Source organism: Myotis daubentonii, chromosome 9 (genome assembly GCF_963259705.1).
Source record: "Myotis daubentonii chromosome 9, mMyoDau2.1, whole genome shotgun sequence".
NCBI lineage: Eukaryota > Metazoa > Chordata > Mammalia > Chiroptera > Vespertilionidae > Myotis > Myotis daubentonii.
In genome coordinates this window covers 53,653,061-53,671,169 of record NC_081848.1, presented here as the reverse complement: position 1 = coordinate 53,671,169, position 18,109 = coordinate 53,653,061, and the positions used below count along the sequence as shown (strand labels likewise).

Here is an 18,109-nt window from a genome sequence, read left to right as displayed (position 1 = left end):
GTGTAGAGATGGGATGGGATGGTCTCTCCATTCCTCACAGAATAAGTCTCCATTTCTAACACACTAAGAGTCTACGTTTGAGGCACCATCATGAAGGACCAAGCAAACGAAATAGATGCAAAAGTGGGATTTGGTTGACTTTATAGCCACATTTCTTGTGCACTTGTCATCAGAGACTATTCTAAGCCTTTCCCATTAACTTAATTCTCACAGCTCTATGATTAAGGCAATATCCTTAATCCCATCTTAGAGATGAGGAAACTGAGACACAGAGTGGTTATGTACTTTGCCCAAAGTCACACAGTAAGTGCAGAGCCAAGATTCAAAGCAAGATAGGCTACGGAACTCCTATTTGTTTAAACCATTTTGCTTCATAGCTTTTCTAAGGGGATTGACTTACTGACAACTAACCCAGCATCCTCCAGTTCAAATTCACAGGTAACCCAGTACTTAGTAGTTATTTTTACTTTTCTTTCCTGGGCCCAGAATGGAACCTCATGATACATTTGCTGGGGGATAATGTTCTACATAGGTCCAGCGCCACGCCACACTTACCTTCTAGTAAGTGTCTGGTGCAAAGTTCCTGCTTTCTTCCTAATTGGCCTCTGAAGTCAAAGGCATGTGGGTTCATATACTCCCCACATCCGCATTAACTGTTTGATTCTGGCAACATTACTTAACTTCTCCTGGCCTCAGTTTCCCCATCTGTAATGGAGGGTATAAGTGGGAATATTAATTACTCACAAATGTGAAAATTATGAGGGGTAATACATGGTAAAATGACTGCATGTAGGAGGCAGTCACTAAATAGGATCAGCATTAGGACTGATCCTGAGGCAAACTTCAAATAAAGCCACTGAGCTAAGGCAGGGCTCTTGTTCTGAGCTTGGAGTGGGATTCTCTGGCCTGGGGCCTGGCTAAGGCAGCTCCTGAAAGCCCAGAAGCTGCTCACAGATACAGCCAAGCACACAGTCAACCTGTAAACTGTAAAATTGAGGGGCACCAAGGGTGGTTTGAGAATTTCATTACATTGATATTTCTCTCTCTTCTCTTCTCTTCTCTTCTCTTCTCTTCTCTTCTCTTCTCTTCTCTCTCTCTCTCTCTCTTTCATTCCTCTCTCTAACATGTCCTTGGGTGAGGATATTTTTATATCTCTGCTTTGTAGTATCTGCCCATTTCTATGGTGTAAATATTCTCACTATTGCCAATATCAAGCTACCAACATGAGGTCACTGAATGTGGAATTGAGAGGAAATCCTCCCAATACTTCCTTGCAAGCTCCAGCTGCGGGAAGCCACCGCTTGCCAATACTATCATGAGAGTGCACCAAGGAACGTAGAAGACTGATGAACCTTGAGCGTTTAGCAGGGCTGACGCTAAGCACTGATGGTTCGTGTTGAGATAGTGGTGGCTCAAAGCAATTTCCTGACTTGATGGCCTCCAAGTAAATGTTTACTAGACCTTACTGATCTTTACTGATCTTTATTGACCTTAGAAACAGTCTGTCTGCTACCTGTTTGCTGTGCTTTACTGAGGGCAAGATGTGTATTTAAAACTGAATAAAAGCAGGCGGGACTCAGTTTCAGTGTGTCTCTTCAAGAAAGAGGCTCCACCTGGCCCCCAATGCCTTCTAAATTCATATTTCTTGTATAGCATTTTCATTTGTGCGTCGGCCTCTCCTTCAGATCCTGAACCCTGCCGTGAAGGTCGCAGCATCCAGCACACCGCTACTTTCAAGTATACTTTTGAAGAGGTATTATTCACCATGAGGCTCCACAAAAGCGAAGAAGCTAAGGGAAACTGAGTTTCTGGAGACTTAGGAAATATTTTTTATTTCCCAGTAACTTAGAACTTTACCCATTTATGTACCTATGAAAACAATACAACTCTCTATGCAGTTTTAACAGTGGGAAATTTTTGTGGCATAAAACCTTGAGAAGCAAGAAGTTAGTCTAAGACACTGGTTCTCAACCTTGGCTGCACATTAGAATCACCTGGGAATCTTTTTAAAATCCTGATTTCTGGGCCTCATCCTCTGGAAATTCTGTTTCTTTGTTACTAATGTTGTGGCCCCACCCCATAACAAAGAAACAGAATTTCCAGAGGATGAGGCCCAGAAATCAGGATTTTAAAAAGATTCCCAGGTGATTCTAATGTGCAGCCAAGGTTGAGAACCACTGGTCTAAGACATAATTTATTCAGAAAAATCCAAGACAAATTTAGTATGATTTCATTTATTAAAGAATAAAAGTTTCTTTCTAGTATATTCTGTCCAACTATGAATTTCATTTAAAATCTTTTAGAAAGAGCAAATCCACTTTTTAAAAAAAATTCTAGGTAGTTATAATACTTTGGTTGCCAAGTTTTAAAAAATGAGGCAAGATTATATAGTGAGAGTAGAGAAAGCAAGATGAAGTGAAATCACCCATGACAATCTGTCATATTAGCCATTATGCATTTCAACATCTGCAACTGAAAAGTCACAGAAGTCAAAAAATAAAAACAAAAAAGACTCCCAAGGAACACAGACTGCCTGATGATGTTGCTAGAATATTTAGCCCTATGTCCACTTCATGTAAAAAATAAATTAAGTATAAATAATGAGGTGAAGGGGCTGGTGTGTTCTCAGAGGGGGAAGAGAATGGGGCCAAATGCCTTTCCTCTCCCACACTCGCTACACAAAACTCTCCTCCATGTTGCTGCAGAGTAAGAAAGAGTCCACAAGCCGGGGCTGGACCAGTTGCTGGAAGTCGGAGTCATGGAGGCCTTCAGGACAGACCCCGGCCAATCTACGCAGGGCAGCCTGGGAAGAAAACAGAAGAGATGATACGAGTCGGACTGGGCTCTGTATGTATTTCCTTCAACTACCAGAGAGATGCATTTCAGGAAATGGCTTGTTTACCAGGTAATTTGAACTGATTGTCACCTTAACACCTTTAGTCATCTGGTTCTTTTGGTCACCTGATCATCATAGCAATTGCATCACTTGGTCCCCTGGTTTCATTTGCACCTTGGTCACCATGGTGGATGTCATCTGAAAGTCTTCATGATCTTAATAATGGTCTTGCCATCTTGGTTTTTCATCCTAGGAACCTGGTTGTTTTCAATATCTATCATTTTAAGGATCTGGTCAACTTAGTGAAATATATGGTCCTCCTATAGACAAGAACTGCCAGGGGCATCAGTAGATGCTTCCAGATCCTTAGAGGAACCCTAGAATGGCAAGGGCTATTCACTTATCCATAAATTCCACTATGTTCTAAGCAAGCCATTATGAGATGGGAAGGAGGGAAGAAAGAGAGAGAGATGAAAGAAGGTCATAAAGTTGAAGGAGGTGGAGATTCTGCCACTGAGATGTGGAAGAACAGGAAAGAGAGGTGCGAGCAGAATGAAATCACTGCTCAGATCTTCACAAACTGAATTTCACTTTCCCGAGTATGCTACCCTGTTTCACACTCACGTGCCCTTGCTCAGCTCCTCTCCATGACAGGAAGTCCCTCCCCACTCTTTTCTAGCCGGGAGTTGCATTCATTCTGCGAGGCCAGTCCCACTGTCACCTCCTCTAAGAAGCCTCCCCTGATTCCTTTATGCAGAGACAGTTCCTCCCTCCCCTGTGCATGCACAATCCCTGCACTGACCATAACCTTCTCATACATGACTGCAATTGTCTTTTAAGTGTGTATCTCCCACACTACACTCTGAGCTCCTCAAGGGTACAGACTGTTTTATTTTATTTATTTTTTTCTGTATCTACAGCAGGTAGAACAGGGGCTGGCATGGGACTCAATAAATGTTTGTGCCAAAAGAGATCAAATAAAGTGCTTTAAAATTGAGTCTACTGCTAGAGCTACCTTAAACTGCACATGTGAGCTGTGCATCTATATAGACCTCTTTACCAGGGAGCTGAAGTAATACATACTAAGTGCTCAATAAATACGAATTCCTTCCCTCTTCTAGAACCTGTACACGTCAGGAAACAAGGTAGGAGCTTAAGGATGTCCTTCCCCTGGGAAAAAAAGACAGGGAGCAATATCTGGAGTGGCAGAAGAAGCAAAGAAGGAGGAAGGCCAACCTAGTGTTTCATTTAGCCTTACAGGATACTGCAAGGTAAGTTTCGTGATCCCCAATTTGGAAATAAGGACCCTAAGGCTCAGAGAGGGAAAGGGCTCAGAGAGAGAACGTGGCCTTCCTGAGATCACACAGAAGTTCAACTCCAGAGCTCTCATACCTACACACACAGCAGGATGCTGCAAGCCCAGGACACTAGTTTATATTGAGTTTAAGGCGGCAGACATAGAACTTATTACCTAACATGAGAGGTAACCTATGGCTGAGAAATCACCAAGTTGGTGGAAGGAGAGGATGGCTTTAGTTGGCTGTGGGACTAACAGGCTCTGCCATGTCCAGTGGGTTAAGAGGGGCATGTGTCTCTGTCTTGGTTTTCTCCAGGAAGTAGATTCCAGGAGACTCTTATTAGTGTGACCTCTTTTCCCTGGAGTATGATATCCCTAAGGGCTAGAGAGGCTGAATCTATAACACTTTCTGATTGCTCTTGATCCAATAGAGAGAAATAACCCCATTAACCTTGAGTCATCACAGTAAAAACAAGCCGGGATCTTCAGCAGAAGAGATGAGACCATCGATGTATTTTACATTGACAGGGATAAAAATAAAGCAAAAAGGAAGAAGGAAGAAAAACTAGACAAAGAGAGAAAATAAACCCATACCAAGAAAATAAGATAAAAGAAAGTAGCAGAGACAGAGAAAAGGAGACAACAGAAAAAAGTAACAAAAAGGTAATATTAAAACAAAGATACAGAGATGAACTGATGAAAAAAATGAAACCATGCATGAAAGGGAGATGGAAAGAAGAGATGATGACCAAAAAAAAGAGAGAGAGAGAGCACACCCCGGGGCAGGAAGCATAGGAGAGAGGTAGGAAGAGGTGAGAAATCAGGATGAGGAGGAGAGAGAGGTCTGGGGGGAATAAAAAGAGAGAAAAAAGAAGGAGAGAAACCTCTAAGAGAGGAGACAACAGCTAGAACAGCGGTTCTCAACCTGTGGGTCGCTACTGCTTTGGGGGTCGAACGACCCTTTCACAGGAGTCGCTTAAGACCATCGGAAAACATATATATACTTACATGTTGTTTTGTGATTAATCACTATGCTTTAATTATGTTCAATCTGTAACAATGAAACTACATCCTGCATATCAGATATTTACATTATGATTCATAACAGTAGCAAAATTACAGTTATGAAGTAGCAACGAAAATAATTTTATGGTTGGGGGTCACCACAACATGAGGAACTGTATTAAAGGGTCGTGGCATTAGGAAGGTTGAGAACCACTGCTCTAGAAGGAAAGAAAAGCAAAAACAAAACATAAGAGAGAGAACTAGAAACAGACCTGAAAAAACACAAAAGCAAATAGATACACAGAGTCCCTAGAAAGTCTACAAGGCATGAACCCCAACCATCTGGGAGCACCCTCTCCTCAGGGCCCAGGGCAGTGATGGCGAACCTATGACACGCGTGTCAGAGGTGACACGTGAACTCATTTTTTTGGTTGATTTTTCTTTGTTAAATGGCATTTAAATGTATAAAATAAATATCAAAAATATAAATCTTTGTTTTACTATGGTTGCAAAGATCAAAAAATTTCTATATGTGACACGGCACCAGAGTTACGTTGGGGTTTTTCAAAATGCTGACATGCCAAGCTCAAAAGGTTCTCCATCACTGGCCCAGGGGCTTAAAGGACCTCCCACTCTTCCAAAGCCTTTCTCTCTCAGCCTCTGCTTTCCTCGGAGAGTTAACAACCAATCATCTCAGGATCTCATTTCCAGACAGTCTGAAAACACGTAAGTATTTAACAAGCCCAGCAGCCCACTGACAGCTGCTTCATTAAGGAAAAATCAAGCCTGTTTGCAGGAGACAATCTGTGCTGCCACTTTCGCAGATGTGGGAAACAACCATTGAAATGTCTTCCATTCCCCTGAAAGGAGCCTTTGAAGCTGGAAAGAACACCTTGAGGACGGGCAGGAGAGGCAGCCTCCAACTCCACCCACCAGGCAAGGCGCCTAGTACCTCCGTCTCATCAACCAGGGGACAGCACTCAAATATGGAGGCCCTTCTGGCAGCCAAACCACAAACACTCACCAACAGGGGGTGCTGAGGGTGGCCAAGTCTATCAGTTCCTCAGCCAAGCCAAAAACAGTCACCAAACCCAAAGTCCTATGGAGAAACAAAGAGCTGGAAAAGGATCCTGACCACAAGAAGGCCCCGGGCTAGAAGGGGAGAAATTCAAATCCCTTCATGAGCCAAGGTAACAAGACCAGGACCATAAGGCATGGGGGAGAAAGCATGTCTGGAGACAAGATGATCTGGTCAAAAGTCAAGGTCTTCAGCATCAGGCTGGCTGTGTTTCAATTCTAAGAGGGAACTCAACCTGCCTCCTACTGGGGAAAACAAAATCCGAGCAGGCAGGCTGTATGTTCCTATCTTAAGCATGGAGGGCTCCCAGGAAGCTGCATGGAGGAGAGGCGTTTTGGTCTAAGTCTTGAGGGAGGTGCTGGCAGAGCTGTAGAAAGGGTATCTGCTTGGGCCAAGGGACAAGGGTAGTGTTGGGTGGCTCATAACACTCTGGCCTAGCCAGGAGGATGGGGCCTGGAGGCAGTGGGAGGCCTCCAGAGCCTAAGGTGGGTGAGATTCCCACTGTGAAGGTCTGAACCACATGGACAGCAGGCTGTAGGTAACAGGGACCATGGAAGGATTGGTCATGGAGTGTCATGGTTGTAAACTGTCATGAGGAAAATTAGCCCAGAAGCTAGATGGAGGGTGATTTAAGAAGAGAGGGGCTCTCTTCTGCATCCAGCAACTTGTCCACAAGGAGAAATTTAATCCCTTTTTCACTGGAAAACCCTTTAGGAGATTGAAGATAGTGGCTAAGCCTTTCTGTGTGCTCTTCTTCAAACTAATGACATAAATGAAAAAGGAATCGCAGAAAGTCCTTGTATCTGAATGGAGCTTTATAGGTTCCCAACACTTCCTCAGGGCCTGGTTAGTGTCAAGCAATTGCTAGCTGCCTGCGTTGTGAAGATAATGGGAGTTGGGAGCAATTATTATGTTTGCCAGGTATTAATCTTCTCCATTTGACTCACTAGACCAGACAGAATTAAGAAGCTCTGTGAACCTGGAAAATCACATCTTTACATTCACTAATCTCTCACTGAAACTTAGCTTTTCCTTCTATTGTGGATGTAGCAACAAACCATGAAGTCTCAGCAAGCCCTGAGATTTCTTCACCAGTAGAAATCCCAGGAACTTTCATATCTCATGATTGTGGTAGGTAGCTTCAAATACCATTGACGCTCATTGGTAGGCAAGTTACAATGCTTATTAGACTCACTGATCAATCTTATTTAAGTTATTATAGTTAAAAGTACACATGTTTAAATACTCTATAATTATCTATATGTATAAAAGGCTAATATGCTAAGTGTCCGTCCGGGTAATGACATCACATAGCAACACCCAGCTTCCTCTCCCTAGCGACTAGCCTCCTTGCAGTTTCTTCAGCCCATGAACACAACTTGCTTTATAGCCAGATGGAAATACTTTACACTGAACCAAATGTCTGTGAAGCATTTTCCCATGCCTCATCTCATTTGATCCTCACAGAAGTCCTGGAGTAGGTAGGTAGGAGATTCAGTGGAATCCTATTTTCTTTTCATTAGCCAGAAAACGGAGATTTAGAAAACTTAGAAACTTGACCTGACTGAAAAGAAGTAAGAAATGGTGGACCTTGAAAAATGACTTTAGGTTTCTCACTGCACAGAATATAGTCAAACACTGCTGCAGTTATATATTTTACCCTTTGTTCTCCCTGCATGATCTACAATGATAATCTGCTTCATGTTGATATTTACTGCTGTATTGCTGATGATTGCCTGAAAGAGAAGTTGAGGTGCTTCACTGGGCTGGAAAAAGTTTAGCTACATCAGAAAGCAGGTCTAATTAAGCAAGTTTATTCTATATCTATAAAAGGCTAAGTTGACTCGCACATGTGTGATACGTATAAAGCTCTCGCTGGTGCCAATCGCATGCATGTGTTTCCATCTGTCATTATCAATTGTGAATTTGATTGACACTTCTATTATAGAGAAAGGGCAAATAGCTATATCAAAATATTTCTTCCAATTAATTATCTTTCAATGTGCATGAATTCGTGCACCAGGCCTCTAGTTTTAATATAATTGGATTCCTTTTTAATTCTATATATTTTATTGTATATGTTTAAAACATCATTCTGACAAGGGGTCCATAAGCTTCACCAGATCACCAAGGTGCAAGAAAGGTTAAGGTTGTTCTGCATGTACCAGAATAAAAGCCCCATGACAGCATAGATTTTTTTGTCTCTTTTTTCACAACTATATCCTCGTAGCCGAGAGGAGTGCATTTTTAGATAGAATCACTCACTAAATATTTATTGAATAAAATGTATAGCATTTAGTGACCTACCCATGTCACACAGCTCATTAATGGCAAAACCAAGACAGGTGTGTCTGACTGTAAGGCCCTGCTGTTGCTACCCCACAGTGCCCATCAGGAGCTCCCAGAAATGAGATGAACTCAGTTAAAACAAGATGGGTGAGAGGGGGCTTTACTGTGAAAGAGCTTAAAGGGTCTCTAAATCCATCACTTCTCCTTTGCATCTTTTGAGGACCAATCAAGGATCTGGAAGCTAAATGGGTCTATTTATCCAATGGCTTCCCTGCTCCTTCATGCTTCCAACAGGAAGCTGCTCTGCTTTGGGATCTGTTACACTCCATCAGGGAGAAGTTCAGAGACAAAGCATACATTCCCCATCTGGTGCTACCGGATGAATTAATGAGAGACGCAAGCAGCAAGAGGAAGTCGGGTGGGGACTTCCCAGGATGCACTTGCTTGGTTCAGGTGAAGGCCCTGGTGGCTGGCTGAATAATATTCTCTGTCCCATCCTATTGCCTCTTGTTCTGTTCCACAAAGGAGAGAAGGAAGCCACAATGCTTCCTTCCGAGGAGAAGAGGGAAGCTTTCTCACTGTGTCTGGTTTGGAAGAGGCAGGAGACATCCATACCCTAGCTCCCACGTACATCAGGCACAGTGACATCACTACACCGCCTAGCATCCCGCTGCCAGCCACTCAGTCTTAATCATTGTTCAGATTCCCTAGAACCTAAAGGTTTGTGGCTCCCAGCCTCCCATCTTTCACATATATGACTTCATATAATTGTCTCCAAAATTTTATGAATTAAGTGAACAAGTATTACTCTTATCATTTTGAAGAGAAAAGTTGAAGCCCAGAGAAGTTTCATGGCTTATGCAAGCCAACCATGACATAGCCAGCTCCCCTGACCAGAGGAAAAGATAGGGAAGACTGTGAACTCACCAGGCAGGCCACCAGCACGGCGTCACTGCTGTTCCTCTCTGAGGGCGATCGGCAGAGTTCAATGAGGCGGGACATACCTGCGTGAAACACACAGAGAACCTCAAGCTCTGGGTGGGGACCAGCCTGGCCAGGCCTGAGCCAGGGGTGCTCCACTCTCTCTCCCACAGCTCTCCAAGTGGGGCCTGTGGAAGCAGGTGGCTCCCAGTGTCCCTGTCAGCTGATCAGTCAGCCGGGGAAGGAGAGTGAACCCACCTGGGGGAGCTCGTGGTGGAGGCCTGCTCCCTCAGGTGTGAGCAGACCCTCGTCAGGGCCAGGATGAGCTGCAGTGTCAAAACCAGAACCCTGGCTGGAACTGAACTTGGTTAAAACTGCAGCCAAGGTAGCACAGGTCTCTCTAAACAGCTACTTCTGTGGAGGTACCTCTGATTTTACCAGAGCCACATTTAGTGTTTGCATCTTTATCAGTGGAACGGTCGGCACCTTTTATTTCTCAATTACCTATCAATCAGAAAATATGTTGTTGCCCAGCTGGTGTCACTCAGTAGATTGAGCCTTGCCCCATGCAGCAGGAGGTGACCAGTTTGATTCTCAGTTAGAGCACATGCCCGGGTTGTGGGCTCAATCCCCAGTAGGGGGTGTGCAGGAGGCAAACTATCGCTGTTTCTCTCTTATTGATGTTTCTATCTCTCTATCCCTCTCCCTTCCTCTCTCTCTCTAAAAAATCAATTAAAAAAAAACATTTTTTTGAAAAAGAAAAAATATATATTGTAGCTAAAAATATAGAAAACTACAGATTGAGTAGGTTAATGTTGCCTAGGTCTTTAGAGAAGAAAAGTTAAATAAATAACCGCTTTTCAGTGCAAACTGACTTCCTTCAAACTTAAAAAAACCACCTCATTATAACAGAGTGATAAAAGGTGTGTGACAACCCTACCCGGTTTGGGTCAGTGGATAGAGTGTCAGCCTGCAGACTGATAGGTCCCGGGTTCAATTCCGGTCAAGGGCATGTACCTTGGTTGCGGGCACATCTCCAGTGGGAGGTGTGCAGGAGGCAGCTGATCGATGTTTCTCTCTCATCGATGTTTCTAACTCTCTACCCCTCTCCCTTCCTCTCTGTAAAAAATCAATAAAATATATTTTAAATAAAAGGTGTGCGACACATTCGATATATGTGTCTTCCATAAGTTCTTATGAAGCTGGAACCCTCTGCTGCCACAGGGTCACCTCTTGCCAACCTTGTTGTGCCTGGAGGACAGGCATAATACTGTCTCTACCTGGAGAGCCCTTTCTCAACCTTAACACCAGGATAACTCCTCAAACCACAGCTGACGACTCACCTCCTTGCTAAAATATTCTCTGACCCACCCAGATGAATGTGGGCTACTTCCCTTGTGTAGCAAATGTGCTATGGACATGCTCTGAGCATTGCTCTATGATGTTCAAGTGCAAATGCTTCTTTTCACACCTGCCACCCCATAGGTGTGAAAGTGCCTGTGGTCAGGACAATGCTATAGTTGGTGTTACATGCCTAGCACTAAGAACAGAGCCCAGCATTTGTTGGGTAAATAAGTGACTAACGGAAGGAATGAGTGATTTAATGAGTGAATTAATAAATGAGTTAATGCCGAAACCGGTTTGGCTCAGTGGATAGAGCGTCGGCCTGCGGACTGAAAGGTCCCAGGTTCGATTCCGGTCAAGGGCATGTACCTGGGTTGCGGGCACATCCCCAGTAGGAGATGTGCAGGAGGCAGCTGGTCGATGTTTCTCTCTCATCGATGTTTCTGACTCTCTCTCTCTCTCTCTCCCTTCCTCTCTGTAAAAAATCAATAAAATATATTCAAAAAAATAAATAAATGAGTTAATGGTAAATAAGTAATAAATGTGCTAATGAATGAATAAACAAAAGGATGTTAATGAGTGAATGAACAAATGGGTAAACAAATAAGTGAATAACTGAATGAGGAAATGAATTAGTTGATGAAGAAATGCAGTCCTGATGAACAGGAAGTCTGCAGGTGAGTCATTGTTCTGGCCAACTAAAACCTCCCTAGATCCTTCCTCTCTCTTGCTTCAGCCCCAAATTAGAAGCTAGACTAGGGGCTGCACCCCAGGCCTCCATGCCAGCATTTCCCAGCACCCAGACAGACCTCTGTTGCCACTGTGAAATCGAGGCTGCTCCCCCAGCCCCCAACTCCACTTCTGCTACAGCCAGTACCACTTACAGCTCAGCCGCACGGCCTCCTGTGCCACATCTGGGTCTCGGCTGAGACGGGCCAGGGTCACTGCAGCCTTCTGCTGGACTCGCTCGCAGGCTGCCACCTCAGCAGGGGTCCCAGATCTTGGCTTCTCGGACAGCATGCCCATGATAAGCTGGACCCCTGGGCAAGAGGCAATGAATAGTTGGCACTCATTCCAGTGGGGAGCCTTCTTGGAACCTGCTGGATGGATAGCTGCAGGGCTGGAGTAAAGGCTGTCAGAATGACTGAGGGGATATCACACACTGGAAGGAAGCTAGACAAGGCCACCTCTTCTATTCCTTCTGCCCTGGGGTATCTCTGATTCCATGTACCAAGTCACCATACTTGGAAAGGATCCCTGGAGGACATCCCTTTTTACTTTTTAAATGCTTTTACTGGGCTTTTTGACTACATGTCTGATACCGTGCTAAATGCATAGTAAGTACATGATCCCCTAAAACCTCCAATAGTCTTGAATTTGCTATTAGTATAATTCCCTTTGAGGCCCAGAGAGTGAAGTGTCTTTTCAGAGTCATGCAGTTATCTGACCTCCCACTGCCCTTCATCCAGCCCCCCATCACCACCATCATACACAATTTGGGGCAGCACAGAGATGACATGACCAGACTGCAGGGCAAGAGACATCAGAGCCAAATGCATCCTGGGAAGAAGACCCCTTTCAAAGTCCAGCCTGTGCAACAGGGCCTGCCCTGTCCAGCCCAGGAGGCCTACTGTCTGTGTTGCCATTGCTGTGGATCCCTCAGGTGCTGCCCCACTTTTGTAAGTAGTCTCTTCATCAAACTCTCTTCAATTGGGCCATGGGGACTGCCATTGTTTCCTGAAAGAGCAGATACACTTGGCATAGAGCTCATTATGTGCCAGGTACACTTCTAACATGCTATCTTCCCATCAGCCCTATGAGGTAGGTGTTACTATTGTTCCCATTTGCAGATGGAAGTGCAGAGGTCATACAGCTAGTAAATAGTCGCGCTTTTTCCAGTTTTAATGGTATCAGCTGCTATGTTACCCTCCCTCCACTGCATTGTCTTATTGTGGATGTCACACTTTTGTCATGTTGCCACTCTTACCAAGTTGGCCTCTCCTTCTAAACTGTGATCTACTCCAGGATAAAGGCAAGGATTTATTTATGTCCGTGTTTATTTGTTTAGCACAATGCCAGGCACACAGTATATCTCAATAACTATTTACTGATTGAGCCCATCCATAGCACTTTATGAACCATAAAACCCTCTACAGATGCCAGATAGTCCAATCCCAAATCCACGGGCCTCTGCATTACACTCCTGCTGACCAGTTGAACTTAAGGCTCTAAGTACTGAAGGAATAGGCCACAATGACACCCCTTGGGCTCCCAGCTTCCCAACTGGTTCAGGAACATTTTTCATTATTAGCTCATCACATAGAATGAACACAAAATGATGTCTTTCAATTAGTAATAGAGCAATGGGGGATGCAGAACGTGTATCTTTGTTTAAACCACAGGGAAACCTGGGAAAAGGGGATTTAGCAACAACAGAGGCAACTGGTGGGTTCATTAGCATCTCTGGTTTCCAACCCATTGCTAATTGCTGCCTTATTTCTCAGTCACAGGAAGCCTTCACCACTTTGTTCCCAGGTGATGGGGGGGTCCCGTCTTCTTTCTACAGGACCCAGGCACTGAAACCTGGCCCACCTTACATGGACCTTGGTGACAACCCAGCACAAGGTGGGAGGGGGAGAAAGTGCGAAAGCAATGCTCTCAGGTGAGGTGTTGAGGGATCCGGCTAGCCCTGACCTGCTCCCCACTCCTCAGGCTCTTCAGCGTTCTACTGAGGTCAAAGCCAATTGGATCAGAATGACTGAAAATTGGAATACGTCCTTTTGTAGGAATGGATTTGTACTCTTTGGATCATAATGAAATCTTTGTCTTCTCTTTACCATCCTAGTGAAAATGGCCTGCCACCCTCCTACCTTGGGCCTACCTTACCCTTCCCCACTTTATCTTCCTCACGTCACTACCATTATCTGGCCTTCTCTATCTCCTTGTTCGCTGTCTCCCACTGGAATTGAAGCCTCATGAAGGCAAGCAAACAGTTACACATTGGCCCGCTGCACACATAAGCACACATATACATGCTCATGCAATTGTGGAGACCTGCATGTACACATGCACGTGCCTCCGCATAGCCTGCACACAAACACAAAGGCCCGCAGTTCTGTATGGCCACATCACCCACACAGCATGCTCGCGCTGAAACACATACCGTTCTCCTGAATGATGTCCGAGGCGCACTGCTCCAGGACAGACATGTTTGCCAAGATTGTCACAATCTGGAAAAGAGGATTGAGAAGCTAAGAAAGTGGGCACACCTGAGCCAAAAGGTGGGCTCTACAAGCAGCTGGGCCAGGGGCTACAAAGCTTCCCTTTAGCTCAGCGGTTCTCAACCTGTGGGTCGCGACCCCTTTGGCGGTCGAACGACCCTTTCACAGGGGTCGCCTAAGACCATCCTGCATATCAGATATTTACATTACGATTCATAACAGTAGCAACATTACAGTTACGAAGTAGCAACGAAAATAATTTTATGGTTGGGTCACAACATGAGGAACTGTATTTAAAGGGCCAGAAGGTTGAGAACCACTGCTTTAGCCTATGACTCCTTTCTGCACACCTGGCCCGTACTTCCAGGGTATTTTCTTTTGTCCCCATGGGCTCCTGCCACCCAGGTGTGCTTCTCCAGTGACTGGATGCCCATTCATCAGCACGTGAACCTGGGGTGGAACCCAGGGCTCCACTGGAGAGAACAATGTTACCTGAGCGAAGAGGGGGTCCCATCTCTTTCTGCAGGAACCTTCTGGTCCCGGGCCCTGAAATGCGGACCGAACTGGCAGGTTCCTGGCTATCCTCTGCTCTGGACTGGGCTCACCCCATCCTAGCTTTTTGCCCTGATACTGAACCCCACCTACTTTCAACCTGAAATGGCGACTAAGATCAAGTTAGAGAACATAAGTGGGATGGAAGTCAGCATTACACCCCAGGTATCAGGTATTCTGGGGAATTTGATGAGAAAGTTCATGCTCAGCTACATTTTGCAGGTCTGGGCCTGCAGGCCTCGCTTGCTGGGCATCGCTGAAGGCCCTGCCGATAGTAAAGGGATGCTGACATCAGGTGGACAGTTAGCCGTGGTTACAACCTCATGGGCTGGGCAGCCATCAGCCTCACCAATGTCCACCCCCACCCCCCACCACCCCCCAGCCTAGGCAGTCAAGGTTGCAGAGAGAACTCACAGCACAAAACTGGATTAAGGAGTGGACCACCAAGGGACCCACTGCAGACCCCCAAACTATACAAGGTGCCAAAATACCACTGGAAAATGTTGACAACCTGGCACCTTTTAACTCAGGTACCACCCATGACACTGCTCCTGACATAAACAGCAAAATGCATATCCAACCACGTCTATGCAAACAGACAACACTTTCATGTGGTGATTGCAATAAGTAGTGAAATAAAATGAGATAAGGTTTCTCACTGGTGCAGGCCTATCTCTTGAAAGGTTTCTCCAAAGCTTGGGACGCAGTATAACTGCAGGCCATGCCCCGCTCTGAGGTGGCAGCTGGTGGTCTCCTGAGGACTGTTTAGGCAGCTTACAACCTGAAACTCGACTATTTCTAGATAGCAATGTGACATTTGCCAAGAAAAAGTGTTAACAAGATTTTAATTGGCTCAATATTGGCATATTACTCTGGATAACAAATGTATGTAACAAATCTCTTTTCAACAGAAAGAAAAAGTTTGCCGTATTAATAGAATATCTATCTCCCCACTTCCCCACTACACAGATGTTGGAAAGGGGTACTCATCTTAGGGTGCTGTGGCACCCGTGCCTACAGCCCTTCTAGCTCAGATCTGGGCAGGGGTGGGGCGAGGTAAGCGTGACCAGGATCGGTTGCCAGGGGAGAGACCAGAGAACCCCCCAAGAGCTGATCCCAAGGCAAGTCTGTCCTACCAGACATTTTAGGAAGGGAGTGACAAGCTCCTGTTTGCATTTGAGAAAGATAATGGGACCAAAGGAGGGTTAGTCCTTGGAAGCCCTCCCCCACCTTTTAAGATAGTGTCTGTGGGCTAAGTGGGAGGAGTTAGAGGAAAAATATGGGTTGAAGATGTAGTTAAGTGGAAGGTTCCCCAGGAAGCACAGAGTGCACAGTCTTCTGAGGAAGGAGAGACAAGGCTATTGGCTTTCTCTGAACCGTCCGCAGTAGCAGGGAGCATGACCGCTGCTCCGGCTACACTGTGGCCGCTACACTCCAGCCACCACCAGCCTGGCCTCTCTGAATAGATACGTTTGACATACAGATCCAACAGGGAAGGGAGGGATGGAGGAACGGAGGAAATGAGGGAGGAAGGAAAGGAGGAAGGACAAAATTTTAAAAAGAAAAAGAAACCTTTGTGTGTAGCATCAGGTTCATCACATGGCAATTACTAGGTAGGTCTCTGTGTCAGACTAATTTAGATCGTGTTAATGAAAATTACTTCCTCTTTACAGCGCCTGTACCCCATGTGGTTTTCGAGGTGCAGATGAACTATTCAATTAAGCACAATTTGAATAAATGCCAATTAGGCCCTGCTTCCAGTCCCCCTTTTGAAACATCCTTATATGCCTCGCCATGTAGAGGGGAAGGGGGATCAAAGTTTCTTCGCACAGTGGAGCCCAGGGCTGGGATTTTAGGGACACCTGGCTCACTTTATTGGGTACCAGGTGGTGATGCCATTGGGGGACAGAGTGCAGGAGCCAGACAGACAGTTTCCCCTGGCCCAGGCTAATTCCATCCTGTCTGGTGATTTCCAATTAAGTTCCATTCCCCCTGAGCAAAAAGGCACTGTTTCCTGTGCAGTTATTGGTGAACAGAGAGGATACCGGCCTCTGGGGCAGCCCTAGGTGAGAAGCTATGTAGTGTAGTGGCTGCACAAAGGATCAGCCTAGTTCCAAGTCTCTGCTCTGTCATTCATTTTCCATGTGACCTTGGCCACATTTCTTAACCTTCTGTGCCTTGGTTAATGAAGGTGTATTAGATTTCTGTTGCTGCTATAACAACCTTATCGCACAGTGCTGGTGATCAGAAGTCCTAAGTGAGCCTAGTGGAGGGAACATCGGGTGTTGATGGAGCTGTGTTCCTTCTGGAGACTCTAGGAGAGAGTCATGTCCTTGTCTTTTATAGTGTCTAGAACAGTGATGGCGAACCTTTTGAGCTCGGCGTGTCAGCATTTTGAAAAACCCTAACTTAACTCTGGTGCCGTGTCACATATAGAAATTTTTTGATATTTGCCATCTTAGTAAAACAAAGACATATTTTTGATATTTATTTTATATATTGAAATGCCATTTAACAAAGAAAAATCAACCAAAAAATGAGTTCGCGTGTCACCTCTGACACGCGTGTCATAGGTTCGCCATCACTGGTCTAGAAGCTGCTACAGTATTTGGCTCTTGGTACCACATCACTCTGACCTCTGGTCCCTCAATCACATCTCGGTCTCTGACCCCAGTCCTCCTACCTCCTTCTTATAGGAACCCTTGTGGTTACACTGGGCCCGCCTGGACAACCCAGGATAATATTCCAGGATAATACTTCTATATCAAGATCCTTAACCTGATCACATCTGCAAGTTCCCTTTGGACATGTAAGGAAACTTGTTCACAGATTTGAGGATTCAGATGTGGACATCTTTGCGGGGAGCAAAACAGTAACTCATTTAATGCGCATCACAGCCTTATCAATTATACTACTAGAGGCCCAATGCAAAAATTCGTGCAAGAGTAGCCCTCTGGCACCTGGGACCTGGGCTTTCCTCTGGCTGCCGACAGGCACCTGGGACCTCCGGCTTCCCTCGCAGCCCCAGCTTCATCCGGAAGGTCATCCGGTCTAATTAGCATATTACACTTTTATTATTATAGATGAGTTCCTGTGGTAGCACCCAGAACATTTGTTAAACAAAATGAGTATGACATGCCTGAGGGAAACAATCTGAAGGTACCCAGACTGTGAACAACTGTGTCAGGGAGCACTAACCAACACAATCCCCAGCGTTGGCACGTTTTGCTGATGTGAGATATTCCCAAAGGGAGGCCAGGTCCCAGCTCAGGAGGAACCCTTCCCAGAAGAGAACCCAACAGACTTTGAGCTTATTGCTTTTTGCCACATTTTGAAATCACTTTCCCTTTGGCATCCTCAAAACTGACTGACCACCTTAGGAAAATCAAGGTGAATAACAAATTGAATCAAAAGAGCAGGGGACCTCCCATGTCACTGGCCCTGTGTGGTAAGAAGGGGGTAGGCAAAGCCTTCTGATGTCAGTGCAGATGCAGAGGAAGAGGTGTACTCTGTGCTGGTCCAGGGCAGGTGCTCTGGGAGCTCTTGTCCACAGCCCATCCCAAGGC

General features: G+C 45.3%; 1 protein-coding gene across 1 annotated transcript in view; it reads right to left on the bottom strand.

Moving 5' to 3' along the window:
- Positions 1–2,186: 2,186 nt before the first annotated feature.
- The window catches only part of INSC (INSC spindle orientation adaptor protein), a 128,928-nt gene continuing 113,005 nt past the window's right edge, over positions 2,187–18,109 (bottom strand). Inside the window, exons 10-13 of the mRNA XM_059708990.1 lie at positions 13,934–14,000; positions 11,655–11,810; positions 9,433–9,509; positions 2,187–2,803 (exon numbers count right to left, since the gene is read on the bottom strand). Of these exons, the coding sequence (XP_059564973.1) occupies positions 2,675–2,803; positions 9,433–9,509; positions 11,655–11,810; positions 13,934–14,000 (429 nt within the window). The 3' untranslated portion in view covers positions 2,187–2,674. The remainder of the gene's footprint in view (positions 2,804–9,432; positions 9,510–11,654; positions 11,811–13,933; positions 14,001–18,109) is intronic.